Genomic DNA, 26,862 nt, shown 5'->3' on the forward strand with positions numbered 1-26,862 from the left:
CATCTGTGATGGGCCCAGAAGTTCTACTTAAATTACAAGTTTCTGGATAATGCAAAGCTCTGATAAACTGGGTCTGCAATAAGATTCTCTAAGATTTTATCCATAGATATAAAATTCAGAGGAAAATGAGGCGCTGGGGTCTTTATAACATTCCTTTTTCTTGAAAAAAATTATAAAGGTTTGAAGATGACTTTTTATATTTAGGTGTCTGATGAATGACAGTAAAGGAGTTATAAAGTTAAGTAAGTATCCACAGAAGCATGTAAATCTTGTTGTTTTTAGAGTTTGTAAATTCCAAGTTGACAACTAGTTATGCAACTTGTACAAGTTACTTTTTTTTTTTCTTTTTTCCCTTTGAAAGTATTCTCAGGATCTTCATCCAGTACTAAATATGACCCTGATATCTTAAAAGCTGAGATCTCCACTACGCGATTAAGGGTAAGACTTTTTTATTGTGGTTCTTCGTGGAACATATGCCTAGAATCTGGAAGGGGACTTGGTGGTCATCTGCCCTCTCCATTCAATGCAGGAACCCTTTCATTTATCCTCGATGGGTAGTCTTTCTGCTTTTGTTAGAACATGTGAGTGATTGAGATTGTTCTTTCTATTGAGAGAGAGTGTGTTCCTTTTCTGGGCAGTTTTATTATTTGCAGTTAGTATACTGCATCAAAATTTGAGTCTGGAAAACTTACTTTTCCTTATTGTGCTGAAACACACGTCCAGAGTTGAGCCTAGTTGCTCTTTCATCAGACAGCCTAATATTTCAAGATGCCCACGGTTCACATCACCACGTCACTTCCTTTTCTAGTGCCTCACACTTCCTCATGGGTTGTTTGCCCATCTTCACCCTAAATCTTTTTGACCACACTGCTGTTAAGGTCACAGCTTGTTTACCCTTGACTTTTGGAGTCTTACAGACTGTTCACCAAGTAAACAAACTCATGCAACCAATACATAGGTCATGAAAGAGATTATTGCCATGACCCCAGAAGCCCCCATGGTATCCCCTCATCATCACCCTTCTCCCTAAAGGTGACACTAGGTGACCTTTATTTATTTATTTATTTATTTTTGCGGTACGCGGGCCTCTCACTGTTGTGGCCTCTCCCGTTGCGGAGCACAGGCTCCGGACGCGCAGGCTCAGCGGCCATGGCTCACAGGCCCAGCCTCTCCGCGGCATGTGGGATCTTCCCGGACCGGGGCACGAACCCGTGTCCCCTGCATCGGCAGGCGGACTCTCAACCACTGCGCCACCAGGGAAGCCCACTAGGTGACCTTTACTGGCAATACTCTAAGTTGATTTTCTGCCTGCTTTGAACTTTGTGAAATTGGAATGCTACCTCATGGATTCCTGATGGCTTCTTTTGTTCAACATTTTGAGATTCATGTACATTCACTTTTATTGCTGTAAAGCAGTCCACTTTCGTATAGATACCATGAATTCTTTATTTCTTCTACTGTCGACGTACATCAGCGTTTATTCGAATTGCTGGTAATTAAAAATTATGCCTTAGTGTACGTGTCTACTACACATGTCTTTGGGTGCACAGATGTACACATTTTTGTTGGTTATGCACCTAGGAGTGGAATTGCCGTGTCAAAAAATATACATAGCTTCAACTCGAGCAGATACTGACACACGGTTTGGGGCCTTGTTACTTTCTAATATCTGCCCTTAAAGCTCTAAATTACTTTCTGTGCATGGCTTTTGCATACATCCCATAGGTTTTGAATTTGTATTTTTATTATCAGTCAGTTCAAAATATTTTCTAATTTCTTTATAATTTCTCATATGAGTATATTACTTAATTTTTAAACCGGTTAGGATTTTCTTATCTTTTATTATTGGTTTCAGCTTAATTCCACTCTGTGTTTTTTCAATTCTAAAATTTCTATTTATTTTTTGTTTCTAGTTACTTGCCCAAATTCTGCATGTTGATATAATAATTTTTCTGAATGAAATAATCACAGTTATTTGAAAATTCCATGTCTTAATTAGTATAATATCTAGACTTCCTGTATGTTGGATTCTTCGAGAAATTCTAGGCATTTCTCTTGATTTTTGGTCAATATTTGACACCTCACAGCTGCTTACTTTTAATTAAGAGCCATATATTATGTATGAAAGAGAATAAATATCATTTGAAGTTTGGGATGATCTTGTTATCCTTCAAAGAGGATTTAGTTTTGCTTCTTATAGGCAGTTAGTCCAGGGGTAGATAGTTTTAATTCAGTCAGGGTTTGAGTTTTCTGAATTCTGGGCTTCCTTCATTTTTCTCAGAGTGGATCTATTTCCAGTCCACCCTTTCTCTTAGGGCGGAGCTTTTCAGAATCCCAGTTGAACTCCTGGGCTGTTTCCTGAGGGTCCCTTTGCTGGATTGAGGCTGGATTCCAGTCTCTCCCCGAAGCCTCTCAGCTCTGTGGGACAGCCGGTGCTTTCTGTGTGTCAGGCTCTCTCGGTCACTACATTCTCCCAGCTTTTCACTTTCCCTACACATATGCAAATGCCTCAAAAGGAAAAACAGTGCCAAGTTTGGACCTTGACTATGGGCTTCCCTTATTTGCCTTAGTCGTTCGCCCGTGTCTTCAAATAGATGTTCTTTTTTGTTTTGTTTTACCTCACAACTTTTCTGTCGTTCTCAGAAAAAGAGTGTGAAAAAGTTCATCTATACTTTCTGGAAGCAAACCTCTCTTCAGTCTGGATTTCTGGGTTTCACTTATGGAAGTCATTGTTAGAAGTGTTCTTTTCTACCATAAACAACCCTTACTCTGTCAATCCACCTTTATTTCTCTGTACGTTCCTTAAGAATCCCATGGGCTGGTTTGTGGGATCCTTGCTGCTCCATGTCTACCATGTGTGTACACTTCTGTGATCTGCTAGGCAGATACCTTATCTAAAAAAGGCGGGGGGGGGGGGCAGAGAATGAAGGTATTTTGTCAAAAGTTACTCTTGCTAAACTTCAGTATTCCCTTGAGTTGTGCACTTCTCGAGAAGTTATTACTTACTATTACTGCCCTTTGAAATTTTAAACATTTTTCACAGTTCTTTTCTTTGTAAGACATATTGTAAATGGAATACCTCAACAGGCTGTCATAATCTGTCCATTTAAATGCTATTTTAGGAAAGATGCAAACTAAGGGAGGGATTTAAAATCAAAAGTACATATAGGATATCTCACACAAATAACTGTTAGAAGGAAATGGAGCCCCGTCTCACTGGGGGAGATCCCAGAAGATCCCAAGTAGTCCTGTCCCCTGGACATGTCTCCTAATGCAGCAGAATCCCTCAGACAAAGCTTATGTTGCGCCAGGTTTAATGTGCTCTTAATATGAGAAGCCTGTGTTTCATGTGTATGGCATCACTGTGGGACCACAAAGGTGAGTCAGGAAGGAGTGCCTTCCCCACGAAGGTGCTTCCCTCAAGAAGAGGTAGAAGACATTCATAATAACTGTAATGAAAGATGAGAGCATCTCTTTCATTAGCGAATAGGCACTTGTTTAACACTTCCTGTCAGTGCAAATGCCTTTTTTTTTTTTTTTTTTTTTTTTGCGGTACACGGGCCTCTCACTGTTGTGGCCTCTCCCGTTGTGGAGCACAGGATCCGGACGCGCAGGCTCAGCGGCCATGGCTCACGGGCCCAGCCGCTCTGCGGCATGTGGGATCTTCCCGGACCGGGGCACGAACCCGCGTCCCCCGCATCGGCAGGCGGACTCTCAACCACTGCGCCACCAGGGAAGCACGCAAATGCCTTTTTATAGAAACACTTCCTTAGCACATTGGCCCTTGTGGTCCATGCTCTATTGTGATGTTTTGAGCTGTGTCATGGTTTGAACATGGCGGGGCAGATGGTTGCCTCTCTCTGTCATTTGAGCACTTCTTGGCCAGGTGGCTCTTCCCCAGCCATTCAGAAGCAGCTGGATAATTTGAGCAGAGTTTCATGGATTTTGATAACCTAATTTTTCGTGGCTTGCCTATCCTGTAGAATCCCTGCATATACTAGTCCCTTTCACAAAGTAGTGCCGCAGAAATAGTAACTCATGAATTAGCTAACTCTTCATTGCTTTGGTGTCTCAGGGGACCTGCCTGCATTTTTCGTCATAGTAACAACTTTTCAGATGAAGTCAAGCACTGGCCTCATACTTCATTATTTTACTGTAACAATATTAGTAGGTGCTTCATTTGTTTTATTGAATTACAGCAAATGGGTCAAGCATTTGAAAATCAGGTATTTAGGAACATCTGTCTAAAGCATCTGTTTTGTATTATTTTATATTATGGTCATAGGTGTCGGTGATCATTGGGCTGTAGTTTCCTTCTCGGGCTAATAGGATAACGGTATTTCCTGGCATCTTATTCCTAGTTGTTGAAATGGAGAAATGAATAAATTAATGCCGTTTTAGTAATATATTCATAACTTTTAGAGGTGGGTGTTTAATTTCTTGAGAAAATCTATTTTTTTAGGAAGAGGAATGTAAAAAATTTTACACCAAAATTTATTATTTCATTCGTTCATTCTAGATACTTAGGATAAGGAATGGTGTATCTTATACAAACTCAACCTTCAATTCAATTGATATTTTTCAAAATTTATATCCCAGATTATAAATAGGTGAGATGTGGTGAAAATTGGATGTAGAAAATTTTTGCTGAATTTTGATTAAGTTTTTACTCTTGTTTATCAAACTGAAATAAAATGTTGGAAATGTAAAAGTATAAATTTCTTTAGAAATACAAATGTGTTTGAGAAATTTATTGAGCACTGCAGCATATGATCTGATGTAACTTTTAATTTTGTCAAAAAGGAAACAAACGCTCCTCTGGTTAAATTATTTGCTCTCCACGCCAAATACATGGCTGGTTAGTGGGCATTGCTGTTGATAACAGGGTGCTGTCTTTATTCTCAGATATATTTATCCCCACATTGTTAATATGAATTCACTTTGAATTATTTTTAGCAATGGTGATGGACTTAGAAAAGCCATCCACAATCTCACCTGTTTGCAGTCTTGGGCACAGATTTTAAAAGAATGGCAGTTGAATGTAAGGGTTAGTTTGTAACTGTGTAACTGTGAATGGAGTTATTAGCTCATGTGCACATCAAACTATGACACTTTAACCAGTGATGTAACTAACATACAAAAGTCATAGCAGTGTGCTTCAGATGAAAAGAAATATGCCTTCTGAGAATGCAAATTGCTACAAATAAGGATTGTCTCTTGATTAGACATGAGTGATATCTTTATACTTAGCTTACATCCCAAGTTCTTTCAGCTCCAATTTCCTGATCTCAAGGTTTTGAAGGAGATAGAGCAATACTGATTTGCAGTAGCAAACTATACATCAGAAATGGTTATTCTTTTAAGATATCCAAAAATGAATTTATGTTGTAGTTGGTGTTGGGTTTGAAAATAGTACAACAGTCTTCATGAAGTTTGAATGAAATGAAGAATGATATGACTTGATTCACCTTCACTAAAGAAGCAAGACTGAAAGAGAAAATGGGAGAGAGATACTCTGCTTAATGCAAGAACTGGTCTTATCTCTGTTAAGACATGCTAATAACTGGAAACGATTAAATTTCATAGCACGGTAGTGTTTTTTTCAAAAAGCATACTCAGAGTGAAATTATAACAATCACATTTATTGATTTCATACTGTTTTGTTTCTCTCTTTCTTTCTCTCTAATGATTTTGGTCTCCTTTTCTAGCTTTGAAGGGTACCATACTGCAGGCTAAATAATTATATGTCAAAAGAAATTCTTCATCAAAACTGTGTTGCTGGGGGAGGAGGTATTTAGTTTCTCCTCACTTGGGTGAACTACTGTCTCAGTCTCTCTGGCCATGACTTCCAGACTTCTCCATCTTCACTCATAAACACCCTCATATCCGTAATGCTCATGGCATTTTACAAAATCAAATGCAATTAACTTCTTCTGTGAGAGAATGTACAGTCTAAGCAGACAGGAACAGGGAATAAGGATTCCTAAAAATCAATTTTAAATGATTCTATGAAGGCTGCAATACTCATTCTCTCATTTTTCTGAAGGACTGTGGGAGTTAAGCTCTGTGGAACTGTGTGAGATAAAGATATTATAACGAACACAACTCAAACCAACACTTCATTATATTTTGATACTTTTCCTTGACATAAACCCAATAAATACATTGACCTAATATGTTCATGTTAAATTTTGAGAGAATCAGCCTCTTGAGGCCATGACAATGAAGTTGTGAGAGGAAAAAAATAGCTATTTATACTACATACGTCTCTTACGAAGTTAAACATACACTTAAAATGTTACCCAGCAATCCCACTTGTAGGTATTTCCACAAGAGAAATGAAAGCATATACTCAAAGACTTGAGTGTAAACATTCACAGGAGCCCTATTCTTACTAGCCCAAACCTGGAAACAGCCTTCAGGTTCACCAGTGGATGAATGGATAAATAAATTGTGGTATATCCATAAAATGCAATCAAAAGGAACAAGCTGCTAATACTCATGACATGGATGAATTTCACAAGCAATACGATAAGTGAAAGAAGCCAGTCATGAAGACTACCTACTGGTGTGCTTCCATGTGTATGAAATGCTTGAAAAGGCATAATTGACAGAAAGCAGGACAGGGGCATGAAGAAATTACGTTATTTACTGGTTCTAATAATTACTCATTTAAATCTTTCCCCCCACATAGAAAATGATCACTTATTCACTTTTATTGCTGTTATAATTTATTATAAACTATTTATAATGAAATTCACCAAATTTAAAAGTACAATATGATGAGTTTAGACAAATATATATATTTTTGAAGTTGATTTCAGTCACCCTCTTTTCTCTGTATGTAACTATTCATAAAAACCAGGTTGTTTATAGAGGTCTTCATCTGACTTTTGTATCTTGTATCTTTTATAAAAAAATTATTGGCCCGTATAAATTGCTAATTAGATGTAGAGATTACGAGATCTAGGGTTTTTTTTTTTTCTTAGTGGGGAGTAGAATTCATCATGGTTGGTATAACATTATCTCCCTCAGGCATACAATGTCCCATTTTTCTTTTTTATTATAGTAGTAGTCATTCATGATCATCATCTAGGTCATTTCATTAAGGATTACAAAATGATGATAGTCTAATTATATTATTCCTTATTTATTTTTTTGTTGGGATACTTCTATAAAGTGAAATTCCACACCGCCCAACTGCTACTTGTTATTTGCTTACCCTCAGCTCATATTGGAAAGATGAATAAATGTTAGATTATTTTCCTTTAAAAAAAAAAAACAAATTTCAAATGATGAGCTATGTCCTAGCATCTGTTAGAGATGACCAACAGAGTTGAGTTTGTTTGTTTAAGTATCACTGTGTGATCACGAATTTAAACATTATTGATATGTCATTGCAATTATTATTCTTATTGAACGTCACATCATCCTGTCTTGTGCGTATAGGAGCCTTTTTATATTGGCTCCTGAGGCCTTTGATCCCAATATTCTGATAGTTTCTTTCTCTTTGGTCTGGAAAGATGTTCTTGATTTTTTTGTATAAGGTCTGGAATCAAACATTTCTCCAAGAAGCTCTGATTCTTTTTTAGTGAGAAGTGGTATTTAGAGACCACAATCTGTATGCATGAGTGTTTATTACAGTTGGGTTGGCAATTGTATATAGGTCTTTATCTTAATATATTTAAAATATTTAAATCTCCAGTAATTACAAAAGTGTGATATTGACACAAAAATGAAAGATCAGTGGAACTGAACATTGAAGAATATGCAGAAACACCTTGTCGAATTTAAAATGTGATAAAAGTGGCACTCCATATCATTAAGGAAAAAATGGATTATTCAGTGAATGCTTGGGACATATCTTGGCCCATTTTAAAAGAAATGAAAGTGAATCTGTACCTTTTTCCTTTAATTCCAGATGGATCAGCAATTTAAATGTGAGAAGTTCAATCATAAACTCAATTAAATTAGCCATAAGACATTTAAAGCAATAACAGAGCACTAAAACTTGCTTTTCCCTAAGAGAATTTGCCACGCTGGGTGAACGTCACCTTCCATCGTGTTCTTTTCATGGTCTCATGGAGACAAAGCCCAACTGCATAAAATTGGGACCCAAAAGGACCAAACCCTCGGTGTGAGAGGAGCTAGGATTAAACTCCTCCAGCCCTGCCACCCCAACATACCTGCCACTGCCATCACCCACCAGAAAGCAGTAGGAAAAGTGACCTGTTTGGAGAAACAATGAGAAACCATTCTGACCTCTGAACATATCACCATCTGACACACCTTATATGGGTTTGCAGGCTGAGTTCACACTTACCTGGAAGGTCTGAGAAACTGCAAGCTAAACACTTACCTCGAGCTGTGGCAGGTCTAGAAAGCGGCAGGTGGCTGCGCTGCCAGTTGCCTGGAAGTGCATATCCTCTCCGGAGAAATGCACCTGCACCTGTGTCTTCCACAGGTAGAGCTCTAAGGGTACAAACTCATAGCCAAAAATCACAAATTTACAGAGAAACAAGGTCACATCAGTAAGAACCGCAGAAAAAAACAGACAATAGAATCAGGTCTTCAAATGCTTCAGATTTTGTTGATTTTAGATACAGAATGTAAAATATGGGTGTTTAATATGTCAAGAAATAAAAAAGGAATTGAAAATATGAGTAAGAAAGATACTATGACTGTGAAATGACCAAGGATATATGGGAAAAGAACTAAGTAGAACTTCTGTAAATTAATCACATAATGGTTAAAATTCAAAGCTGCCAGAGGAAAAAAGATTATTTGCAAAGGTCTGACAGAGTGATACTCGTGACTATTCCATAGTGATGACGAAAGGAAAATGATAATGTAATACTTTCAGTGCTCTAAGAGAAAATAACCATCAACCAGAATTTTATACACAGGAAAACATCTTTCATGCATATGAATGAGATAAACATGTTTTCAGACAAAATTTGAAAGTAACTAATGGCACCAGAAATTCTTCACCATTGGAAATACTAAAGAAAGCAGGAAAAGAGAGAAGAGAATAGAAAAGGCAAGCGAATGAAAAGTTTAATGTAAGATGGGTAAATTAAACCCAAATAATTAGAAATAAGTGTAATTGGATTAAATGTTCTAGTTTAAAAGACAAGGATTTACAGACTGGTTTTGGAAAGAAAAATCTACCTATATGATGCTTATAAGAGACACCAGAAACAAAGATACAGAAGAGTTAAAAATAAAAGGATGGGTAAAAAAGACGCAACAAATTCTAGTCAGAATAAAGCTAGTATTGGGACTTCCCTGGTGGTCCATTGGGTAGGACTCCGTGCTCCCAATGCAGGAGGCCCGGGTTCGATCCCTGGTCAGGGAACTAGATCCCGCATGCATGCTGCAACTAAGAGTCCATGGGCTGCAACTAAAGGTCCCGCATGCCGCAACGAAGATCCCATGTGCCACAGCTATGACCTGGCACGGCCAAAATAAATTAAAAAAAAAAAAAAAAGAATAAAGCTAATATAGCTTTGTTAATTTTGGAATAGGTAGATTATAAGGCAAAATGCTTCACTAAGAAGAAAAAAGAGGGCAATGAATGTGTTAAAATATGAGCCCCCAAGTATAATTGAGCACAGTTACAACAACACCATGCTGAGTAAATGAAGCTAGACATAAAACAATACATACTGTATGATTCCATTTATATAAAGTTCAACAAAGACAAAACCACTTATAGGGTCGGAAGTCAGGATAGTGGTTACTTTGGGGAGAAAGAAAGGGTTAGTAATTTGGTGGGGCACAGGAATGGCTTCTGGGACTTCTTGAACTTTTGACCTTCCCATGGGTGTTGTACCATTCATTTATTGAATGGTCTACTTAAGATTTTCTTTTTTCTTTTTTGTAGGTATGTTATACTCCTAAGTTTAAAAAACTTAGAGGCTACTTAATTTGGAGGAGAACCATACACTTCTAAATAATAATGGGTGCTCTTTGATAAAATTAGTGAGTAAAACGTTGAGAAAAGGGATATTTGTGTAGCCTCACAGTATCTCCCCACAAATGTGTATTACTTAACTCTGGTGATTTTTAACATGTCCACTAATCTTTGATACTCCTCTCTTCTTGAGTATGGACTGGCCTGGTGATTATCTTCTAACAAGTAGAGTTTGGAAAGAGAAAAACAGTAAACTTAAAGTGAAGAAATCTAGGGATTTGCTACCATAACTAAGTGATTAAGTTTAACATCACCAGTGATGTCAGGTTGACAGCATGGACCCCGATATCATTCGATGAGAAGGACACATCACCTCTGTCATATTCTTCCTCCCAATCTATAACCTCAGTCTGACTATGAGAAAGCATCTAGCAAACCCAAGGTACACTTCATGAAACATCTAACCTATTCAAAAGCGAACAGGTCATTAAAGATGAGAAAAGACTGAGGAAGTGTCACAAATTGGAGGAGTCTAGGGAGACATGACAAGTAAAGACAACATGGGCGGATCCTGGGGGATCCAAGTAAAGTCTGTAGTTTAGCTAATACTGTTAGTAGTGTCAGAAGAGAATTGGAGAAAAGTTTTAGCCTTGCATGCATATACTAGAAAATAAGAAAGCCTTAAAATTAATGAGCAGTGAATTCCATCTAAGAACAACAGAATAAATCTGAAGACAGTTGATGAAGGGAAATAAAATTAAGGGAAGATATTATTTAAATAATAAACATGGCTATAATAGAGGAGATCAACAAAAGCATAATTTAGTTCTTTGAAAGAATAATAGAATTGACAGATGTCTGTCAGGATTGATAAGAGAGAAAAGAAACAAGTAAAAATATACAAGGAATGAAGAGATAAAACTCTAGATGCTTAAGAAATAACAGGACATTTTGAGTAAATTTATACTCTTACATTTTAATTTTGAGATGAGATGAATAAGTTATTACTAAGATATCGTTGACCAAAAATGACTCCAGATGAAAGAAAGAATCTAACCAGCCCTGTTACTATCAGTGAAATTCCAGATACACCCTGAAGATTAGGCTAATACAACCAAATTCTGACAAGATAATATGAGGGAAAAAATAAGCCAGCCATATTCATAAGCTTAGATACAAAAATCCTAAGCAAAATGTTGGTAAACCAGATGCAGGAATGTTCAAAAATAGTTTGTCAGGACCAAGTTGGGCTTATCCTAGATATGTACAGTCTAGGATTTGAAAATGAATTATTTACTACACTAACAGAGTAAACAGAAATCATTAATCATTCCAGTTGATACAGAGAAAGCATTCTGATAAATTCAGCTTCTAGTCATGGTTTGTTTTTTTAAAAAATCAATCTAACTAAAAATAATTGCTGTATAACAGGGCATGAGAGATGAAGGAGGAGAGCTGGCTGTAGTTTTGTATAGAGCATTTAGGGTAAGTCTCATTGAGAAGGTGACATTTGAGCAGACGCTAGACAGAGGTGGTGAAGTTAGGTGAGGAAGAGCCGGTGTAAAGGTCCAGATGTTAGAGAAGGTCTGGGATCTTCAAAGCACAATAAGAAGTCAAATGTGGCCACAATATATGGAGAGAGAAAGTGAGAGCAGTAAGAGAGGAGGTGAGAGAGGTAACCTAGACAATGAGATGAAGACAGAATTCATAGGCCTTGGGGACCACTGTAGACTTCGGATGTTAATCTGAAATAGGAAGCCATTTGACCAGGTGTTTATCATTTGTATTAATATTTTTTTTGCTAGTTTAAGTGATATATAATGATACCATGATTTTCAATTTTGTCTTTGTTAAGAGGTGATTTTTTTTTTTTTGGTGACATTCTACCTTTTCTATTTCTGTTTGCCAATTTATTTTTTGAATTTAACAGCTTTTTGAGAATTAATTCCCATACCACACAGTTCACCTGTTTAAAATGTACACTTCAGTGGGTTTTAGTGTATTTATTGTTGTATCCCCATCATCACAATCTAGTTTTAGAACATTTTTGTGTCCCCTAAAGGGAACCCTGTACTCCATTAGCTGTCACTGCCCATTCTGCACAACCATATCCTCTATCTCCAAAGCCCAAGCAACCACTATATATTGTCTTCCTCCCTAGATTTGCCTATTCTGTTATACGTTTTGTATAAATGGAATCATACAATATGTGGTCTTTTGTGAGCTTCTTTCACTTGGCATACTGCTTTCAAGGTTCATCCATGTTGTAGCATGTGTCAGTACTTCATTTCTTTTCATTGCTAAATAATATTCCATTGTACAGACACATCACATTTCATTTATTCATTCACCAGTTGGTGGGTATTTGGGTTGTTTCCACTTTTGAGTGATGATAAATAGAACCACTACAAACATTCCTGCACAGGTGTTTATGTGGATATAAGTTCTCATGTCTCTTGGGTTTATGCCTAGGAGCGGAATTTCTGGGTTATGTGGCAACTCATTGGTTTATTTAGCAGAAAGAGATCTAGAGTTGACCTTCCATATTTTTATCTATTATTTGTATCTCAAGGTAGTATACTTCAAAAATGTTTCATATTTTTCTTAGTAGGTTTTGTTTTTTCCTTTTCACTGTTGTTAAACAGAAGTTTGGGATTTTTAAACATATATTCAATCATCTTGTTTCTGACGACAGAATCCATTTATTAGTCATCACAAATGGTCCTAACAGCATCTGGGATTCTGTTTCCTGCTATTCTTTAGTAATGTCAAACATGTTTTTATTATTAATCCTCTGATGATCTGGAGCTGATTTCTCATTTTCTTTAAAGGTGACTTGAGAGAGGAGGCGGGTGGTGAGGATTTTTAGTGAGGTGGAAGCAGTGGTGATAAGGAAGATTTCCAGAAGAGCAAGATGACAGCTGCCCTTTGTCGGCTTTGCTTAGGGAGCTCCTGGCAAGACGACGGAGGGAGTGGTGAGAAGGGACAGTAGTCGTCAGTAAAATGTCACTGTGATCATTGTAACTTTAATGTTGCAAGGGTCACTTTTAGGGCAGATTTCTGAACCCTGCCTGTCTTGTGATCTTCCCAAGGTCCACACGTTCTGGAATTTACTTTTCCTTCATTGCCATCTTGTTTCTCCTTCTTTTAAAAGAAAACTTATTACACACTAGGATTGTAAGAGATGGTAAGAGGCTGTATGATTTCCAGTCGTGCTTATCCCATTGAATCACTCTCTTTCTGGATTTCAGAACTAACTTTAAAATCAATTCAAAACGTCAGTTGCTTTGGTGTAGTGGGTATAAAAGGCAGGGAATGTGCAAAAGTCATGGGTCTCTCTGCCTCCGATTTGGGACTCTCGGGTTTGAGATTTGAGCCGTAGACATAGGTCTGGAAAATTAGATGGTTGGATCCAGCTGCAGAGAGTTCACCACGTATTGATATAAGGCAAAAACAGGCTCTAGGGCTTGTGAGGCTCTTCACATATTCAGCTTGGGTGGGATAGAAGAATACTGACATGGGGCTTCCCTGGTGGTGCAGTGGTTGAGAGTCCGCCTGCCAATGCAGGGGACACGGGTTCGTGCCCCTGTCCGGGAGGATCCCACATGCCGCGGAGCGGCTGGGCCCATGAGCCACGGCCGCGGAGAGGCCACAACAGTGAGAGGCTCGCGTACCGAAAAGAAAAAAAAAAAAAAAAGAATACTGACCTTTCTAAGGTAGAATAAGGACCATAGGCTTTATTTAGGTCATTTTGCTACAGTTCTAGTTTGTCTTTGATCTTATATATATTATCATGCCATTAATAACTAAAACTTTTATAATTGTAGTTTTAAAACATTCTCCTGGGTTCTAGACCGCTCTCTGCTGCTTAGTAGCAGGGTAACCTTCAGCAGATTACTTACTTATTCTCTTTAGGTCTGAGATTCCTCACCTGTAAAATAAGAATTAAAACTGTATCCATCTACTAGAATAGTTGTGAGGGTTGAAAGCACAGTGCCTGGAATACCTGAAGTGCTTGGCATTTTAGCTCTCACTATTGTCTCCAAGTAGAGTCCACATTGTGTTAAACGTGCAAATCAGCATTAGCGTAACCCTTAGCTGGGATCTAAGGACATTTGTTTTCATGTTCTGTGTCCTACATTTGAAAGTGGGTTGGAGAATGAGAGTAGAGACAGTGATCCTCCAATAGCTAACGATGCCAAATGGTTCTCTGAGAAGAAAGGGTGTTGAACAGTTAAGACCAAACTCTTAAAACCAGAAACAATCGGAAATAATGTTGGGTTGGAAATAGCAGTATCTGTTTTCACTTATCATTATAATAGAATCAAACTTTTTCATCCTTAACAAAATAAAATGCACATTGATATTTGGCAGCTGAAAATCATTCAGGTAATCCACTCAGAAGACTCCCCAAAATGAAAGCAGTGGCTTTCAGCCAACTGTAGGTAAAGTACATGATGTGGAAGAAAACACAGGTGTTAGCCTCCTTTATCACTGTCAGCCAACATACAATAAAATCTCACGTCACTTAAGCAGAGAAGAGTCTGAATTGTCAAAAGTTAAATTTACAATGATCATTTTTTTTTTTTTTTTTTGCATTACGCGGGCCTCTCACTGTTGTGGCCCCTCCCGCTGCGGAGCACAGGCTCCGGACGCACAGGCTCAGCAGCCATGGCTCACGGGCCCAGCCGCTCCGCGGCATGTGGGATCCTCCCGGACCGGAGCACGAACCCGTGTCCCCTGCATCGGCAGGCAGACTCCCAACCACTGCGCCACCAGGGAAGCCCACAATGATCATTTTTGAAAGAAAGTAAATGGGTGTGTCATCACAGCCCAAATGATTTTAAGTGGAGTGCCATTTTATGACCATGAGATACGCTAATTGTTTTAATTCAGCTGTTCCAAGAGGGCTTGATAGTACCATTGTTTGTTTGTTTTTTTGTCAACTGTGTTTTCAAAGGTAGAGACAGGTTTCAGCCCAGTTACTATTGATTTTTGGATTTCTGTTGTTATTTTTAAATAAAAATGTTAGTCTTTTTGGTGAAAAGCTTTTGAGAGTGCTGTCAGAAGTAGAATTACATGTGGAATGAGCTGTCGGTTACTGATGGCTCCTGACATGATGATAGTCTGATACTAAAACTGAAATGTCTTTACTGGACACTGTGAGTGAGCTTGTTGCTATGCATGAATATTAAAGCACCTTCAAGATCCTTCTCTCTGAGGGCAGCCCTCCTCCCCTGGCCTAAGTAGTCCTCTCCTCCTTTGGGTTCCAGTAACATTGTTTGTACCTCTCTTTTAGTTAGGAATTGGGCCTTGCAACACAATTCTTTCTATTTCCTTCTCCCTAATAAAATGTAAGTGCCTTAGGGCACAAACTGTTAAGCCTTCAGATTAACTTAACAGGTAAATTATTGAACATTACTGTATCCAAAATATTGTGCCTCATGGTCTACAAATGTGTCACAACAGCCCTTGTCTTTGTCGTTTGGTTCCTCATAGGGCCTTGTCCCCCCGTTTACTTTTTTCCCGTCTGTTCCACGATGCTCTCTGTTTTCCTCTGACCTCTCTGGCCTCTGCTTCGCAGTGTACTTTGTCTCCTTCTCTCGTTGACCTGTGAGCGATGCAGATGCCCAAGGTGTTCCTGAGCTGCCTTCCCTCCTCCGTACACACTCTCTAGTTGATCTCGTTTATCCTCGTGCATTTAGAACAGCATCCTTACGTCAGTGGCTCTTTATTTTATATCTCTAGTCTAGTCTAGTCCTATGTCAGTGACTATTTTATATCTCTAGCCTGGACACTTCAAGTCCACATATTCCACTTGCCTTGAAGTGCCATGGGTGTCAGAAAAATAAATGTCTCACAGAAACCCTTTATCTCCCCCCCAGGAAATCACCTTCACATACCCAGGATTTCGGAAGTGATCTTTGACACATCTTCTCCCTCACCCTCCACATTGAGTCCGCCACCAAGTCCTGTTGATTCTACCTCTAAAATGGATTTTTCCTATAGCACGGCCCGCACACCAGGCAGGATGGCCCCTTTGGGCCCCTCTGGTCCAAGCACCATAGAGTCTCCACAGTGATCTTTTAGAAGCATGAAGCAGCTCATGCCTTACAATCCCTCCTTGATTCTCATTGTTCTTAGGAGGAGATCTAGAAATCCTCAGCATGGCTTCAGGTTCTATGTAATCAGGCCTCCTTTTGCATTCTCACCTCATTCCACACGCCACCTCTGTAATCCAGCAGTGACAGCATTCTTTAAATCCCAGAGACTTGCTGAGTTTCCCCTCCCACAGTTTAGGGTTTGTCCACAGGCTCTACCCTGTGGGGACCCCTTCTATCAGTGAAGCCCACGAACCCTCTCATCTCCTCAACCCCTCAGACTAAATTAGGTCCCGTCTCCCTTTTAGATCGTGAAGTATCCTGTGCTTTTCTTTTATATCACCTATGGCAGTTGGAAAGATTTATTTCGTTGGACAATCATTTGCTCCATACCAGGCCCCCTCGTTGTCCTGTAAGACACATAAGGGCAGTAGGTCTGTTTCATTCACACTTTCAGACCCAGGACTTGACACATTGCGCAGAATCAATAGGTGTTTGTGGAATGGGTAGAATAAATAGGAAGTAAAAGTGCAAAACACAGGGAAATACTATACAACAGGATGTGCTTAAAACTTAAGACTATAACTCACTATATGGAAAGTTTCTGACACCCATGAGAGTACCTTCAGTTTGTGACTGAACCAGGCTTGGGCCGTTTTCCTGACCTGCCAAACCTTAGTATTCTTATTACCAAAGATAACAGGAAGAGAACAATTTGTATCAGTTTGACAACAAATATTTATTGATCCCCTGCTGTACACCTGGTTTTATTTTACAAGCTTGGGGTACAGCTGGGTGATGCTTCTTACTTTCCCATGGGGGACAGAAAGGAAACAAGTACAATTTCAGCTCTTGGAAAATGCTGCGAACTAAACAAAACAGACCAATGGCCTGGGTGCAGTGGCCAGAGAAGTGCTGTTTGCAAAGGTAACGTGGAGCTGAGGCCGAGTGACAGGGAGTCAGCTAGTGAAGAGCTGAGGGAAGGGCCTTTTAGCTGGGGGAACAGCACATGCCGAAGCCCTGAGGCTGGAACAGCCTGGCCTGTTTGGGGAACAGAGGGGTGGCCAGGGGTCCTCTAGAGTCAGGAAGGAAGGGCAAGCGCAGAGTCCGAGAGACCCTGGCTGACCATCCTGCCTCTCCCCGTAGTGGTTGTTTATCACAGAGCGCGGACGATCGCGATGTCCGGCTCATAGCAATGTTGCTGCGTCCGATGATGAGAGGAAACTTGAGTAGTAATGCACATCGCTGATAATCTGCCTTCCATAGAACTTATGTCCAGGAGAAACTAGTCGAGTCAATGTCAAACTAGTGGCTGTGTTTATGTGTTTAATGGTTTACTAATAGATTACCTTTTTAAACTGTGTTGCTGATTACTTACAAACATTCATATTTACATTGATTTCTCACAAAAGGTTAAAAAGCTGAAGCGAGAACTGTCACAGATGAAGCAAGAATTGCTCTATAAAGAACAAGGCTTTGCAACCTTGAAACAGTGAGTATGAAAATACTGAAATTGACTCTCGAATAATCCAAAGCCCCTGAACCGATACAAAGAAAAAAGAAGTATAGATTACATAAGAGTTTTCTCAAAGAGAAGAAAAATATGAAGTGCAAAGCTCTGCACCAAAAAAAAAAAAGCAAAAATCTTGGGAAAATCTATACACTTGAATAGGTGTGAAATGTTCACTAATCTTTGGCGATCCAAGGAAACCAAAGTGAGAAACTTAGCTTCGTCTCTGGGCCTGCCAGCCTGCTCTCAGTTTGAGGCAGAGCCAGGAGATCGAGCCCAGGAAGGGCCTCCCCCTTCTCTCCGGAGGCTGGGCTCTGTAAGCCTGCGCCCGCCGAGCCCCAGGCTCGGGGCCTGTCCGCCTCTGGCAGCCCCAGGGGGACCTAATGCTGTCTGATCTCAGGGAGCAAGTCGGGGGTGTCTGCAGAGGGGCTGAGTGAGTGCCTCGGCTCCCGTGTTCCCTCTGCCCTTTCCTGCTCCATGCTGAAGTCTGCTGGACCCTGGCTCCAGCTCGAGCTGAGTCAAATGAGAATGGAGATGACGGAAGGTAGCAGGATCTGGAAATCCCTGCCCCATTCCCAGCCCCTGGAAGCCACTGCTCTTCTGCTGACGAGGCCCAGACTAACAACCCCAGCAGGCACACTGAGACCTTCCAGCTCCTGCAGTGCCCACCCCAGGGTCTCCGATGCAGGGAAGCAGCGATGGTTCATCCAGCACACAACCACAGGGAGGGTTGAAGACATCATCCCTTGAAAGGCATCCAGCTGCTTTTCCCTTCCCTCCTCCTTGCTGCCCGGTTCAGTGCCCCCCGTAGCAATGCAGGATTCATAGGGGCTTCCCTGATCGGCGGGTCTCATGTTCTTCCTTGTCTCCCTTAGCAGTATCCAAGGCAGCAAGGCGTTACCCCGTTAAAGATCCCACGTGTTCGCTGGCCAGGCCACATAAGCTGATTGTTCTGTGTGTTTGGTTGACGAGTTATATTTCGGGACCCCAGTCACTCCTCTTGACCACCAGCCACATGACTTTCATCTCAGACATTTGGTTTACTGGATCAGTTTTGTTTTTGACACTCACCTCACGTGATCATGACCATGATATTCTTTCAGATGCTCCCATCCTGGTGGTTCTCTAACCTGACTGCATATTGGAATAATCTGAGGAGCTCTTAAAAATCCCTGTGTCTTGTCTCCACCCCAAGTCAGATTCTGTGAGACCCCCATGTGGTTCTCAGGTCCAGCCCTGTTCAGAGAACCTCAGCTGGTTGCAGAGCGCCCCGAAAAACTCAACAGACCTGGAAGCACCTAAATGTATTATTTAGTCAGTTGTACATCAGCATAACGGAGGGCTTTGTGGTGGGAGAACCACGAAGCGTTTAGCCACACGTTGCATACTTTTAAGGCACATGAAATTATAACTCATTCATCACTGGGATTAAAGGTTAGCCAAACTTGCTGTTTTTGTTATATTGATGTAACAATGCTGTATTGTTTCAAAGCAGTTTGCTTGCAAGCAATTTTTATAGGAATCCAAGGCATGTTTAAGAATCTGTCAATAACATTCCACAAGAAAACAATAGACATTTGTTGTAGAAATTCAGGCTTTCTCTTGCAGTGATTCTAATCCGCTGAACCAAGAGCAGAAAGATAGGATATCTAACATCAGATTCCTTTCGTAGATCAAAATAGCTATAGACAAAATAAAGCTGTTTTCATCCAGTTGTTCAACACCGTACTACTAGAAGATTGAATAATAATTGATTGAACCCAGAGACCATACTTTTCAAGAAAAGTATTCCTGGTACTATAAGGGGACTTTTTACTTGGGTTACGACAAAATATATTTCAGGAAAAGATTTATACAGAATCCCACTGCAGGATTCTGTAACTTTTCACTTATTCACAATAAAACGGAAAAAGTTTGTGGAATCTGGAATTAGGATGTAATTTAAACCCCGGTTTTTATTTTACTTGATGCAATAGTTTATGCTGGATGAATGAATGTAGTTTTATTCTTTACGTTATTCATTTCAGACTGTGGTCCCAAAGTTGACTTTGGCCTAAGCGATAGTGTAGTTTATGTGTAGGTGGATGCCAGGAAGAGAAGCATATTTCCGCTTTGCCACCTCCAGTGTTCACTCAAAACTGGAAAATGGAAAGTGCTGAAACACCCAGCAAGCCAAGAGTATATACAGAATCTATGAAAGTTTGGCTCAGGGGGTACACATTTTCCAGGGAAGGCATGCAAATGGTAAGATATAGGGAAAAAATTAACTATAGGGTACCCAGAAACCAAAAACAATGTTTCTTTAATTTTTAAGGGATGAAAGTAAAATTGTATTTCTCAAGAACAAAAAGCACAGTACGTACTTCGTTTTAAAAAAAAAAAAAGTCAGCAACTTATGCTGATACTTTATTTTATGGTCAGTTAGGGTCAAAAGAGAGAAAAAGGGGGAGATGAAAAGTGGAGGAGAAAAAGGAAAAACGTGGAGGTAGAGGGCAAAAGCAATAGTTAAAGTAAAGTAGAAATGTTCGGAAAAAGGGAAAGAAAGACCAAAAGGGCGAATGCTGCATGGAGGTGGTTCTTGTCGTATTTAACATTTGATTGAGCAGTGGCTGTCCGAGAAATTCTCATCTATTTTTAAAGCTCTCTGACATTTAAATTAGCAGTCTTGAAGTAGCCCTGCTTTTATTTTTCAATATTAAAGTTTATTTCTGAAAACTACTCACTGGCTTTTATTTTCAAATGTCAAAGTTGATTTCTGAATTAAAGATTTGTTTTACTATTAAATTCTGAAGGTTTTATACAAATCGGAAGAAATTACTTGGGCTTTAGAAACTGCCTTTGACAGTTTGAGATACCTATATTACTAGCCGTTTCATGAAATCTCACAGATTCTTTTTCTTATTAAAATAAGCTTTTTGCCTCAACTAAGTGAGTAGATACACACTTAAGGGTGTCAGCAATTTCATTGATAAAGCCCTCCTGAAATAAATATAATCAAACTACTTCTGGGGTTCTTATCAAATATTCTAAATGTAATAGTCATAAGAGCCCCAGGCCTAAGTCTTTCATGTTGAGGACAGTTGTGCTACTTAGCTAAGTGTTTATGCAATTTAGAAGCTAAATTTGCATAGACTTTCTGGTCTCAGTTTCTTTTTTTGGAAGAAACATGACTAGGTAATCTCTAGGGTCCCTTCCCATCACAAATACTCTGTGTATGTGTGTGCACGCGCACGCATATATGTTTAATTCAGTGACTTCATTGGTTATACTTTTTTATAGAATGACCTTACGATAAAATTAATTTTATTCTCTTGGGTTCTTTAAGACTTTAATTATTTGTTCAGCATCGTAAAATATTTTCTAAAATGGTACTTGTTATCTACAAGTACCATTTTAGTTATCAAGTTATCTACAAACTGCACTTGTTTGGGTAAACTTTGGAAGAGTGAATAAGATAATAATTGTGTTAGTTTTTTTTTTACTTTTCAGACTATGCCCTTCACGTTGAAATAAATACAAATTATTAAGTGTTTTAAACCAAATTAGGTCAGAGCCAGTTTTCTGTGATTTAGTAGGTGCCATAACTCTGGAGAGTCTGTGGATAAGACAAGGATATGTCTGAGAACGCATGTAATAGCGCTGTTGGCTGATGGGCAGAGATGTGGCATGTGTCCCTGAAGGGAAGCCCAGGGAAGCCCAGGCTCTTTCCTAATGAGTCCCAGGCAGCATAGGTGGTGGGGAGAACCAGGAGAGTGATGGTGAAGAAAATGTTGAACCGTTTTTTTTTTTTTTAATTAGGTAATTTGGTTGGGCCGTTCGACCACAAAGATTAGGTTACATGAAATCCTCTGACACAGGGTGACCCTATGAACTGTAAGGACATTTGGTGAGCAGATCTGCAGGGGCAGTAAATAAGCTCATCGGGGAGCTCTTTATTCAACGTTGGTGGACAAATGAACACATCTGCTGCCCCCTTGTTCCTAGATTTGAACTCATTGAGCAAGGCGAGCAATTTATCTTGACTCATAACTGTCATAAAAGAAGAATACATTTCATATATCTAAAAAGAAATAAGAAACCAACCAAGCAATCCAAATATTACAGGATAGTCACTAGTATAAATAAAAATCACTACCCTTTATTAAAGGTCACCAAGCTGTAGGCACTGTGGTAGGTTTTGCACAGACATCGCAGCATGTAAAATTAGGTGGCAGTGATGAATCCTGAGGTTCCTGTGCTCGCCCAGTTTATTGGCATTTCTGTCCTTCTGCTTCCCCGTGTCCTGAACCTTTGTCAGGATCAGCATGAGATGAGGTTTGAGTTCAGCCAGCAGTGGGATCACCCAAACAGACTGAAAGCAAAAAGCCTGAGCCTGAAGGTGATGACAGTGGACTGGGGGATGAAGTGGGGGATGGAAGGGCTCTCAGCTCCAAGTGATCAGAAGAGAAAGGAGAGAGCTTCATCAGCTTGAGACTGGTGTGTGTGAGTCACGTAGTAAAAATTAGCCAAGACAACCCCAAACCCAATTCCTATCTCTTTAACTTGTACGTTCGGTTATTCTTTGAGTTTTCTTTTTTCCTTTCCTCTTTTAACAGAATTGATAAAAAAATGTCTGGAGGCCAGAGTGGCTATGAACTTAGTGAAGCCAAAGCCATCCTAACTGAACTGAAGTCTATCAGAAAGGCTATTAGCTCAGGAGAAAAAGAAAAACAAGATCTGATGCAGGTATGTGTTGGAACATTTTTTCAAGTCACACTGCTACCTTCTTGGGCCTCAGAAGCTTTCCTTGAGGCAGAAGTTCTCCACCGGAGTCTGGAAGGCCCTTTACCACCACACAAACCCCACTTCTGCCCCATCCATACGGAATTTGGTCCCATAGGAGATTGTTATAGGCACTGAGCCAGCCACCTGCCTTGGAAGAAAACGGATTGGTTCCAAGGTTCTGATATGCTTATTTGAAGGCAGACTTTGGATGACCTTTGAGACAGGGGCTGCTGGATCCTGGAGCCCATCTAAGGAGATTAGCATCTTGGTGCACCCTGTAACTCACTGCAAACTTCATGTGGCGCCCTGATAAGCAGGGTTATCTAACTCAGTGATCCTCAGCGCAGGGTACAGAAGGGGTATGTCACCTGCTGTCAGTAAGTAGATGAGGTGCCTTGAGGAGAGGGGGAAGGGGCGTGAGGAACTTAGAAAAGCCATTCCCCACCCCAGGAGATTCCGAGGTGCTGGGGGTGGCAGGGAGAACGCTGACCCAGCTGGGGGACATCTGTATAGTCACCCTGGGAGAGATGCTAATGGCAGTAGACCCCCTCGTTACACCTGTACACTTCTCACCTTATGGGTCTGAGCTCCAGTGAACCAGCCTTATATGTAGAGAAAACAACCATTCAGCGATCAATATTCTGCATGTTGGGTATCTATATTTAGCAGATACAGTCAAGTTTTTTAAAGAGATATCTCTTCCTCCTCTTCCCTCCCTTCCATCTCATAATTATCACAAGCACTGAGAAGTCTTTGTAATATTTTAGATATTTGGAGTTCTTTATCTAGCTGGGTGAGGATTTAGTCTGTGTCTTTCAAAAAATGTTAGAGCCCGTGGTAAACAGAACCTCTGCATTTAAGTACCAAATTCAGCTACTTCATGTCAGTTTCCAAAATGCTGGTTGAATGTGGGTGAATATTGTTGAACCCATATAATTTTGCATTTGGGGAATTCTGAAATAACTTTCAAGAAGCGATCAAATAGAAAAGACTGACTTAAAATACTGACTTTGTGCCAGGCAGTCTTCTGCCTGCCTTGCATAGAAATACTTCATTTAATTCTCACAACAGCCTAAAGATAGGCTCTGTTATTATCCTCAACCCGTAGACAAGAAAACAGCAGTGTGGAGAAGTTGTTACTTGGTTAAAGTCACACAGCAGGTAAGTGGCAGGACTGAGGTTCAAACCCAGGCAGTCTTGCTCTAGAATATGTGGTTCTAACGAATGTGTAACACATACAGAACTTCACTTGGATGTACTTTTTGTTGTTCTGCAATGATCCTGCCAATTAAATCAGTCATTCCTGAAAAGCACAAAATAAGTCCTTTGAAAAAAGTTAATGGAACTTGAACAGAGTTAAATTGGAACCTCATAATTTAGCAATTTCAGGTCCTCTTTGATTCTTTCTGTAAACTTTGGATTTATACATAGGCCAGATTAAATTTAAAAGCTAGATTCCTTTTTAATTACTAAAATATAAAAAATAATTAATAAATACAGGAATCAACAGTAGAGCAGAAAGGGACATTAGTTATCTTCTATGACTTTTGAACCTCTTTGGCTATGACCCAGAGTAAGAAATACGTATATTTTACATCAAAACCCAGTAATACAAATGTCTTTAACCATAGATACACACACCAAATTTCACAGAAATATGCCTGCTTTTAATACTAGTAATATACTTTGATTTTACTTTCTAGTCTCTTCTACTTCATTTAAAAACATACTAGTCATCGGGGCTTCCCTGGTGGCGCAGTGGTTGAGAGTCCGCCTGCCGATGCAGGGGACACGGGTTTGTGCCCCGGTCCGGGAGGATCCCACATGCCGCGGAGTGGCTGGGCCCATGCGCCATGGCCGCTGAGCTTGTGTGTCCGGAGCCTGTGCTCTACAACAGGAGAGGCCACAACAGTGAGAGGCCCGCGTACCGAAAAAAAAAAAAAACATACTAGTCATGACCTACTAAACTGATTGAGTGCATGGTCATAGGTTTGAAAAATATACATCTTTTCACCGTTCGCATGAAAAAATAGAAAAGACTTGTCCAAAGTCCCTGAGAGGTTTCTTCGTTCTTTTCTATAATATATTATTTGATGTGACCATTTACGTTTTATCCCTCATGCATATACATTTTGTATAAATATGCCTTTGAAAGAAAATAGAGAAGGTTAGGTAAAAAAAAAATCAGATCTCTGATATTTCTAATTTCTTATCGTGAGAATTTTAAATATCAGGATGAAATCCTGGCACTTCTTAAAGTTGATAATAATGAGCTTCTTACATTTTTATTAGTGTTTTGTACGGGGGTTCTTTGGTAGCAATTTAAATTTTTTCCTTTTTAATACTCTCACATCCTCCCTCTAAAGTAAACTCACTCTATGAAAACCCGGGTGACGACACCAGTCACGTTCACTTGTAATGAGGCACTTTCCCAGACCAAACATCACCGCAGGTACTGAGTGACTGTGGCTTCTGGGCCTCCATTTCCTAATCTCTAACATCTATGTGAGCTAAATAATCTCCTGGATCCTGTCCAGATGTCAAATGGCATAACTGTAGAAGTCTTCTAGGTAGGAAGTGTGCCTGCTTTAGGTATCCTATGCTTCCATAATTCCTACTGCATAAAGTGGGTAGTTCTTATTAAAATAGACTTCTTTTTAACAGAATTTTAAAAATAAGAAATGCATGTATTAAATATAAAGATACCATTAGTCACAGGGTGAATAATTCCCAGGCTGTCTTGGGAAAGATAAGATAACCTGTTTAATATGATCTTACATATTTTCAAAGTCCTGTGTGTATGTGCAAAAATTATATTCTACTCTTATTTTTTTCAAGAATTTAAAGTGATAAGTACCTACTAAGATAAAGTAGTTGTTTTTTCCATTGAGATTAGCTTAATTTTACCTGGTGGGGAAGTTTCATGCTCTTAAATGTTCAGCTTTATGAAGTACTTTGTGTTTCCTGAACAGAGTCTTGCTAAGCTGCAGGAGCGGTTTCACTTGGACCAGAGCATTGGCAGATCTGAGCCAGACTTGAGATCCAGTCCTGTGAACTCTCATTTATCTCTCTCCAGACAGACCCTGGATGCCGGGTCACAAACAAGCATTTCCGGGGATGTAAGTTATCCACGTGGAAGGGTTGGCCCCGGCACTGTCCTGACGGGCCCTGATTACAGTACCGATGGCAAATGGAACAGGGGCCAGGAAGGTGGTGCGAATTCCAGCTGTGTGCATTCAGCATTTCATACTCATAAGATTGGATTTAAAAATCTTAGCCTTATCTTTTCTGCCAAGGTGCCAAAGCATATCAGAATTTGTCCATATGAATAGCTTTGTTCAAACTTTCTCATACTGTATTTATTCAGAGACTCTATTGAAAGGCGAGAGACACATGAAAATTTGAGTTTTTCCTATTAAGTTTAGAGTCTTAGACATTAAGGTCCTTCCAAATAAACATTAAGGCTAATGAGAAACAAATATATGCCTTTAAAAACTAACCACAAAATTTGTTTTTATAAATCTGAACTTGATTATATTAAAACATTTGATTGGGCTTCCCTGGTGGCGCAGTGGTTGGGAGTCCGCCTGCCAATGCAGGGGACGCGGGTTCGTGCCCCGGTCCGGGAGGATCCCACATGCCGCGGAGTGGCTGGGCCCGTGGGCCATGGCCGCTGGGCCTGTGCGTCCGGAGCCTGTGCTCCACAGCGGGAGAGGCCACAGCAGTGAGAGGCCCGCGTACCACCAAAAAAAAAAAAAAAAAAACATTTGATTGGTGGTTTATACCTGGCATTTGAAAATATTTAATGTGGCTTGAATATTATTACCAGTTTGTATTCTACCTTTTGGGACACCATTAGTAGATATTTACTTTTCAATAAGTTCCAGTTATTTTTGTATTCTCTATGCTTCTTTGAATTCTGTGCTATGAAAGTATAACAGGTAGAGATCAACAGTAGGGCTTACCTGTTTGAAAAATTAATTTTTGAAGTAATTAATTTTATGTTTATGCATTTGAAAGTTAGATGATGGAAATTTTGGCTCATAGAGACAAGGAAATTAGTTCCAGTTCATAAATTTTATTGACCTGTACACCCTTCATAAACTCTTAGATACCAGAAACATTTACCTGATATTTTTTATCTTGAATTTAATGTGTGGAGAAAAGGACGTTAAAGTCTTTGAAAAACAGACAAGCTTGTATTAAAAAGAAATGTTTTGTCCCTACTGAGACTATAAAGTAAGTGCCTTTTCAAACTGGTGTTCCCATCTTCTTTAGCTTTGCAATTACTTGCACTTCCCTAGAAACAAAAGCAGTTTACTTCATTCATTTGCAGAGTTAATTGACTTTTTCCCTTTTGTTTTTTACTAGATCGGAGTGAGAAGTAGATCAAATTTGGCTGAAAAGGTCAGGCTGAGCCTCCAGTATGAAGAAGCCAAAAGAAGGTAACAGCAGGGGAGCTGGGTAGCGGTCAGTGGGTAGTGGTCAGTGGGTAGCGGTCAGTGGGTAGCGGTCAGTGGGTAGCGGTCAGTGGGTAGTCAGCTGGCTCACCCGGCTTTCCTTTTCCAGAA

At 39.8% G+C, this 26,862-nt stretch overlaps 1 protein-coding gene across 2 annotated transcripts in view; it reads left to right on the forward strand.

Annotated features, from left to right (window-relative positions):
* Positions 1-26,862, forward strand: part of WWC2 (WW and C2 domain containing 2) — a 166,505-nt gene that overhangs the window by 97,678 nt on the left and 41,965 nt on the right. For both annotated transcript variants that reach the window (XM_082863903.1, XM_082863904.1), the window contains exons 4-8: positions 362-438; positions 17,430-17,509; positions 22,123-22,252; positions 25,264-25,410; positions 26,663-26,736. In XM_082863903.1, the coding sequence (XP_082720029.1) occupies positions 362-438; positions 17,430-17,509; positions 22,123-22,252; positions 25,264-25,410; positions 26,663-26,736 (508 nt within the window). The remainder of the gene's footprint in view (positions 1-361; positions 439-17,429; positions 17,510-22,122; positions 22,253-25,263; positions 25,411-26,662; positions 26,737-26,862) is intronic.

Source organism: Leucopleurus acutus, assembly GCF_964270905.1.
Source record: "Leucopleurus acutus genome assembly, chromosome: 21".
Classification (NCBI taxonomy): Eukaryota; Metazoa; Chordata; class Mammalia; order Artiodactyla; family Delphinidae; genus Leucopleurus; species Leucopleurus acutus.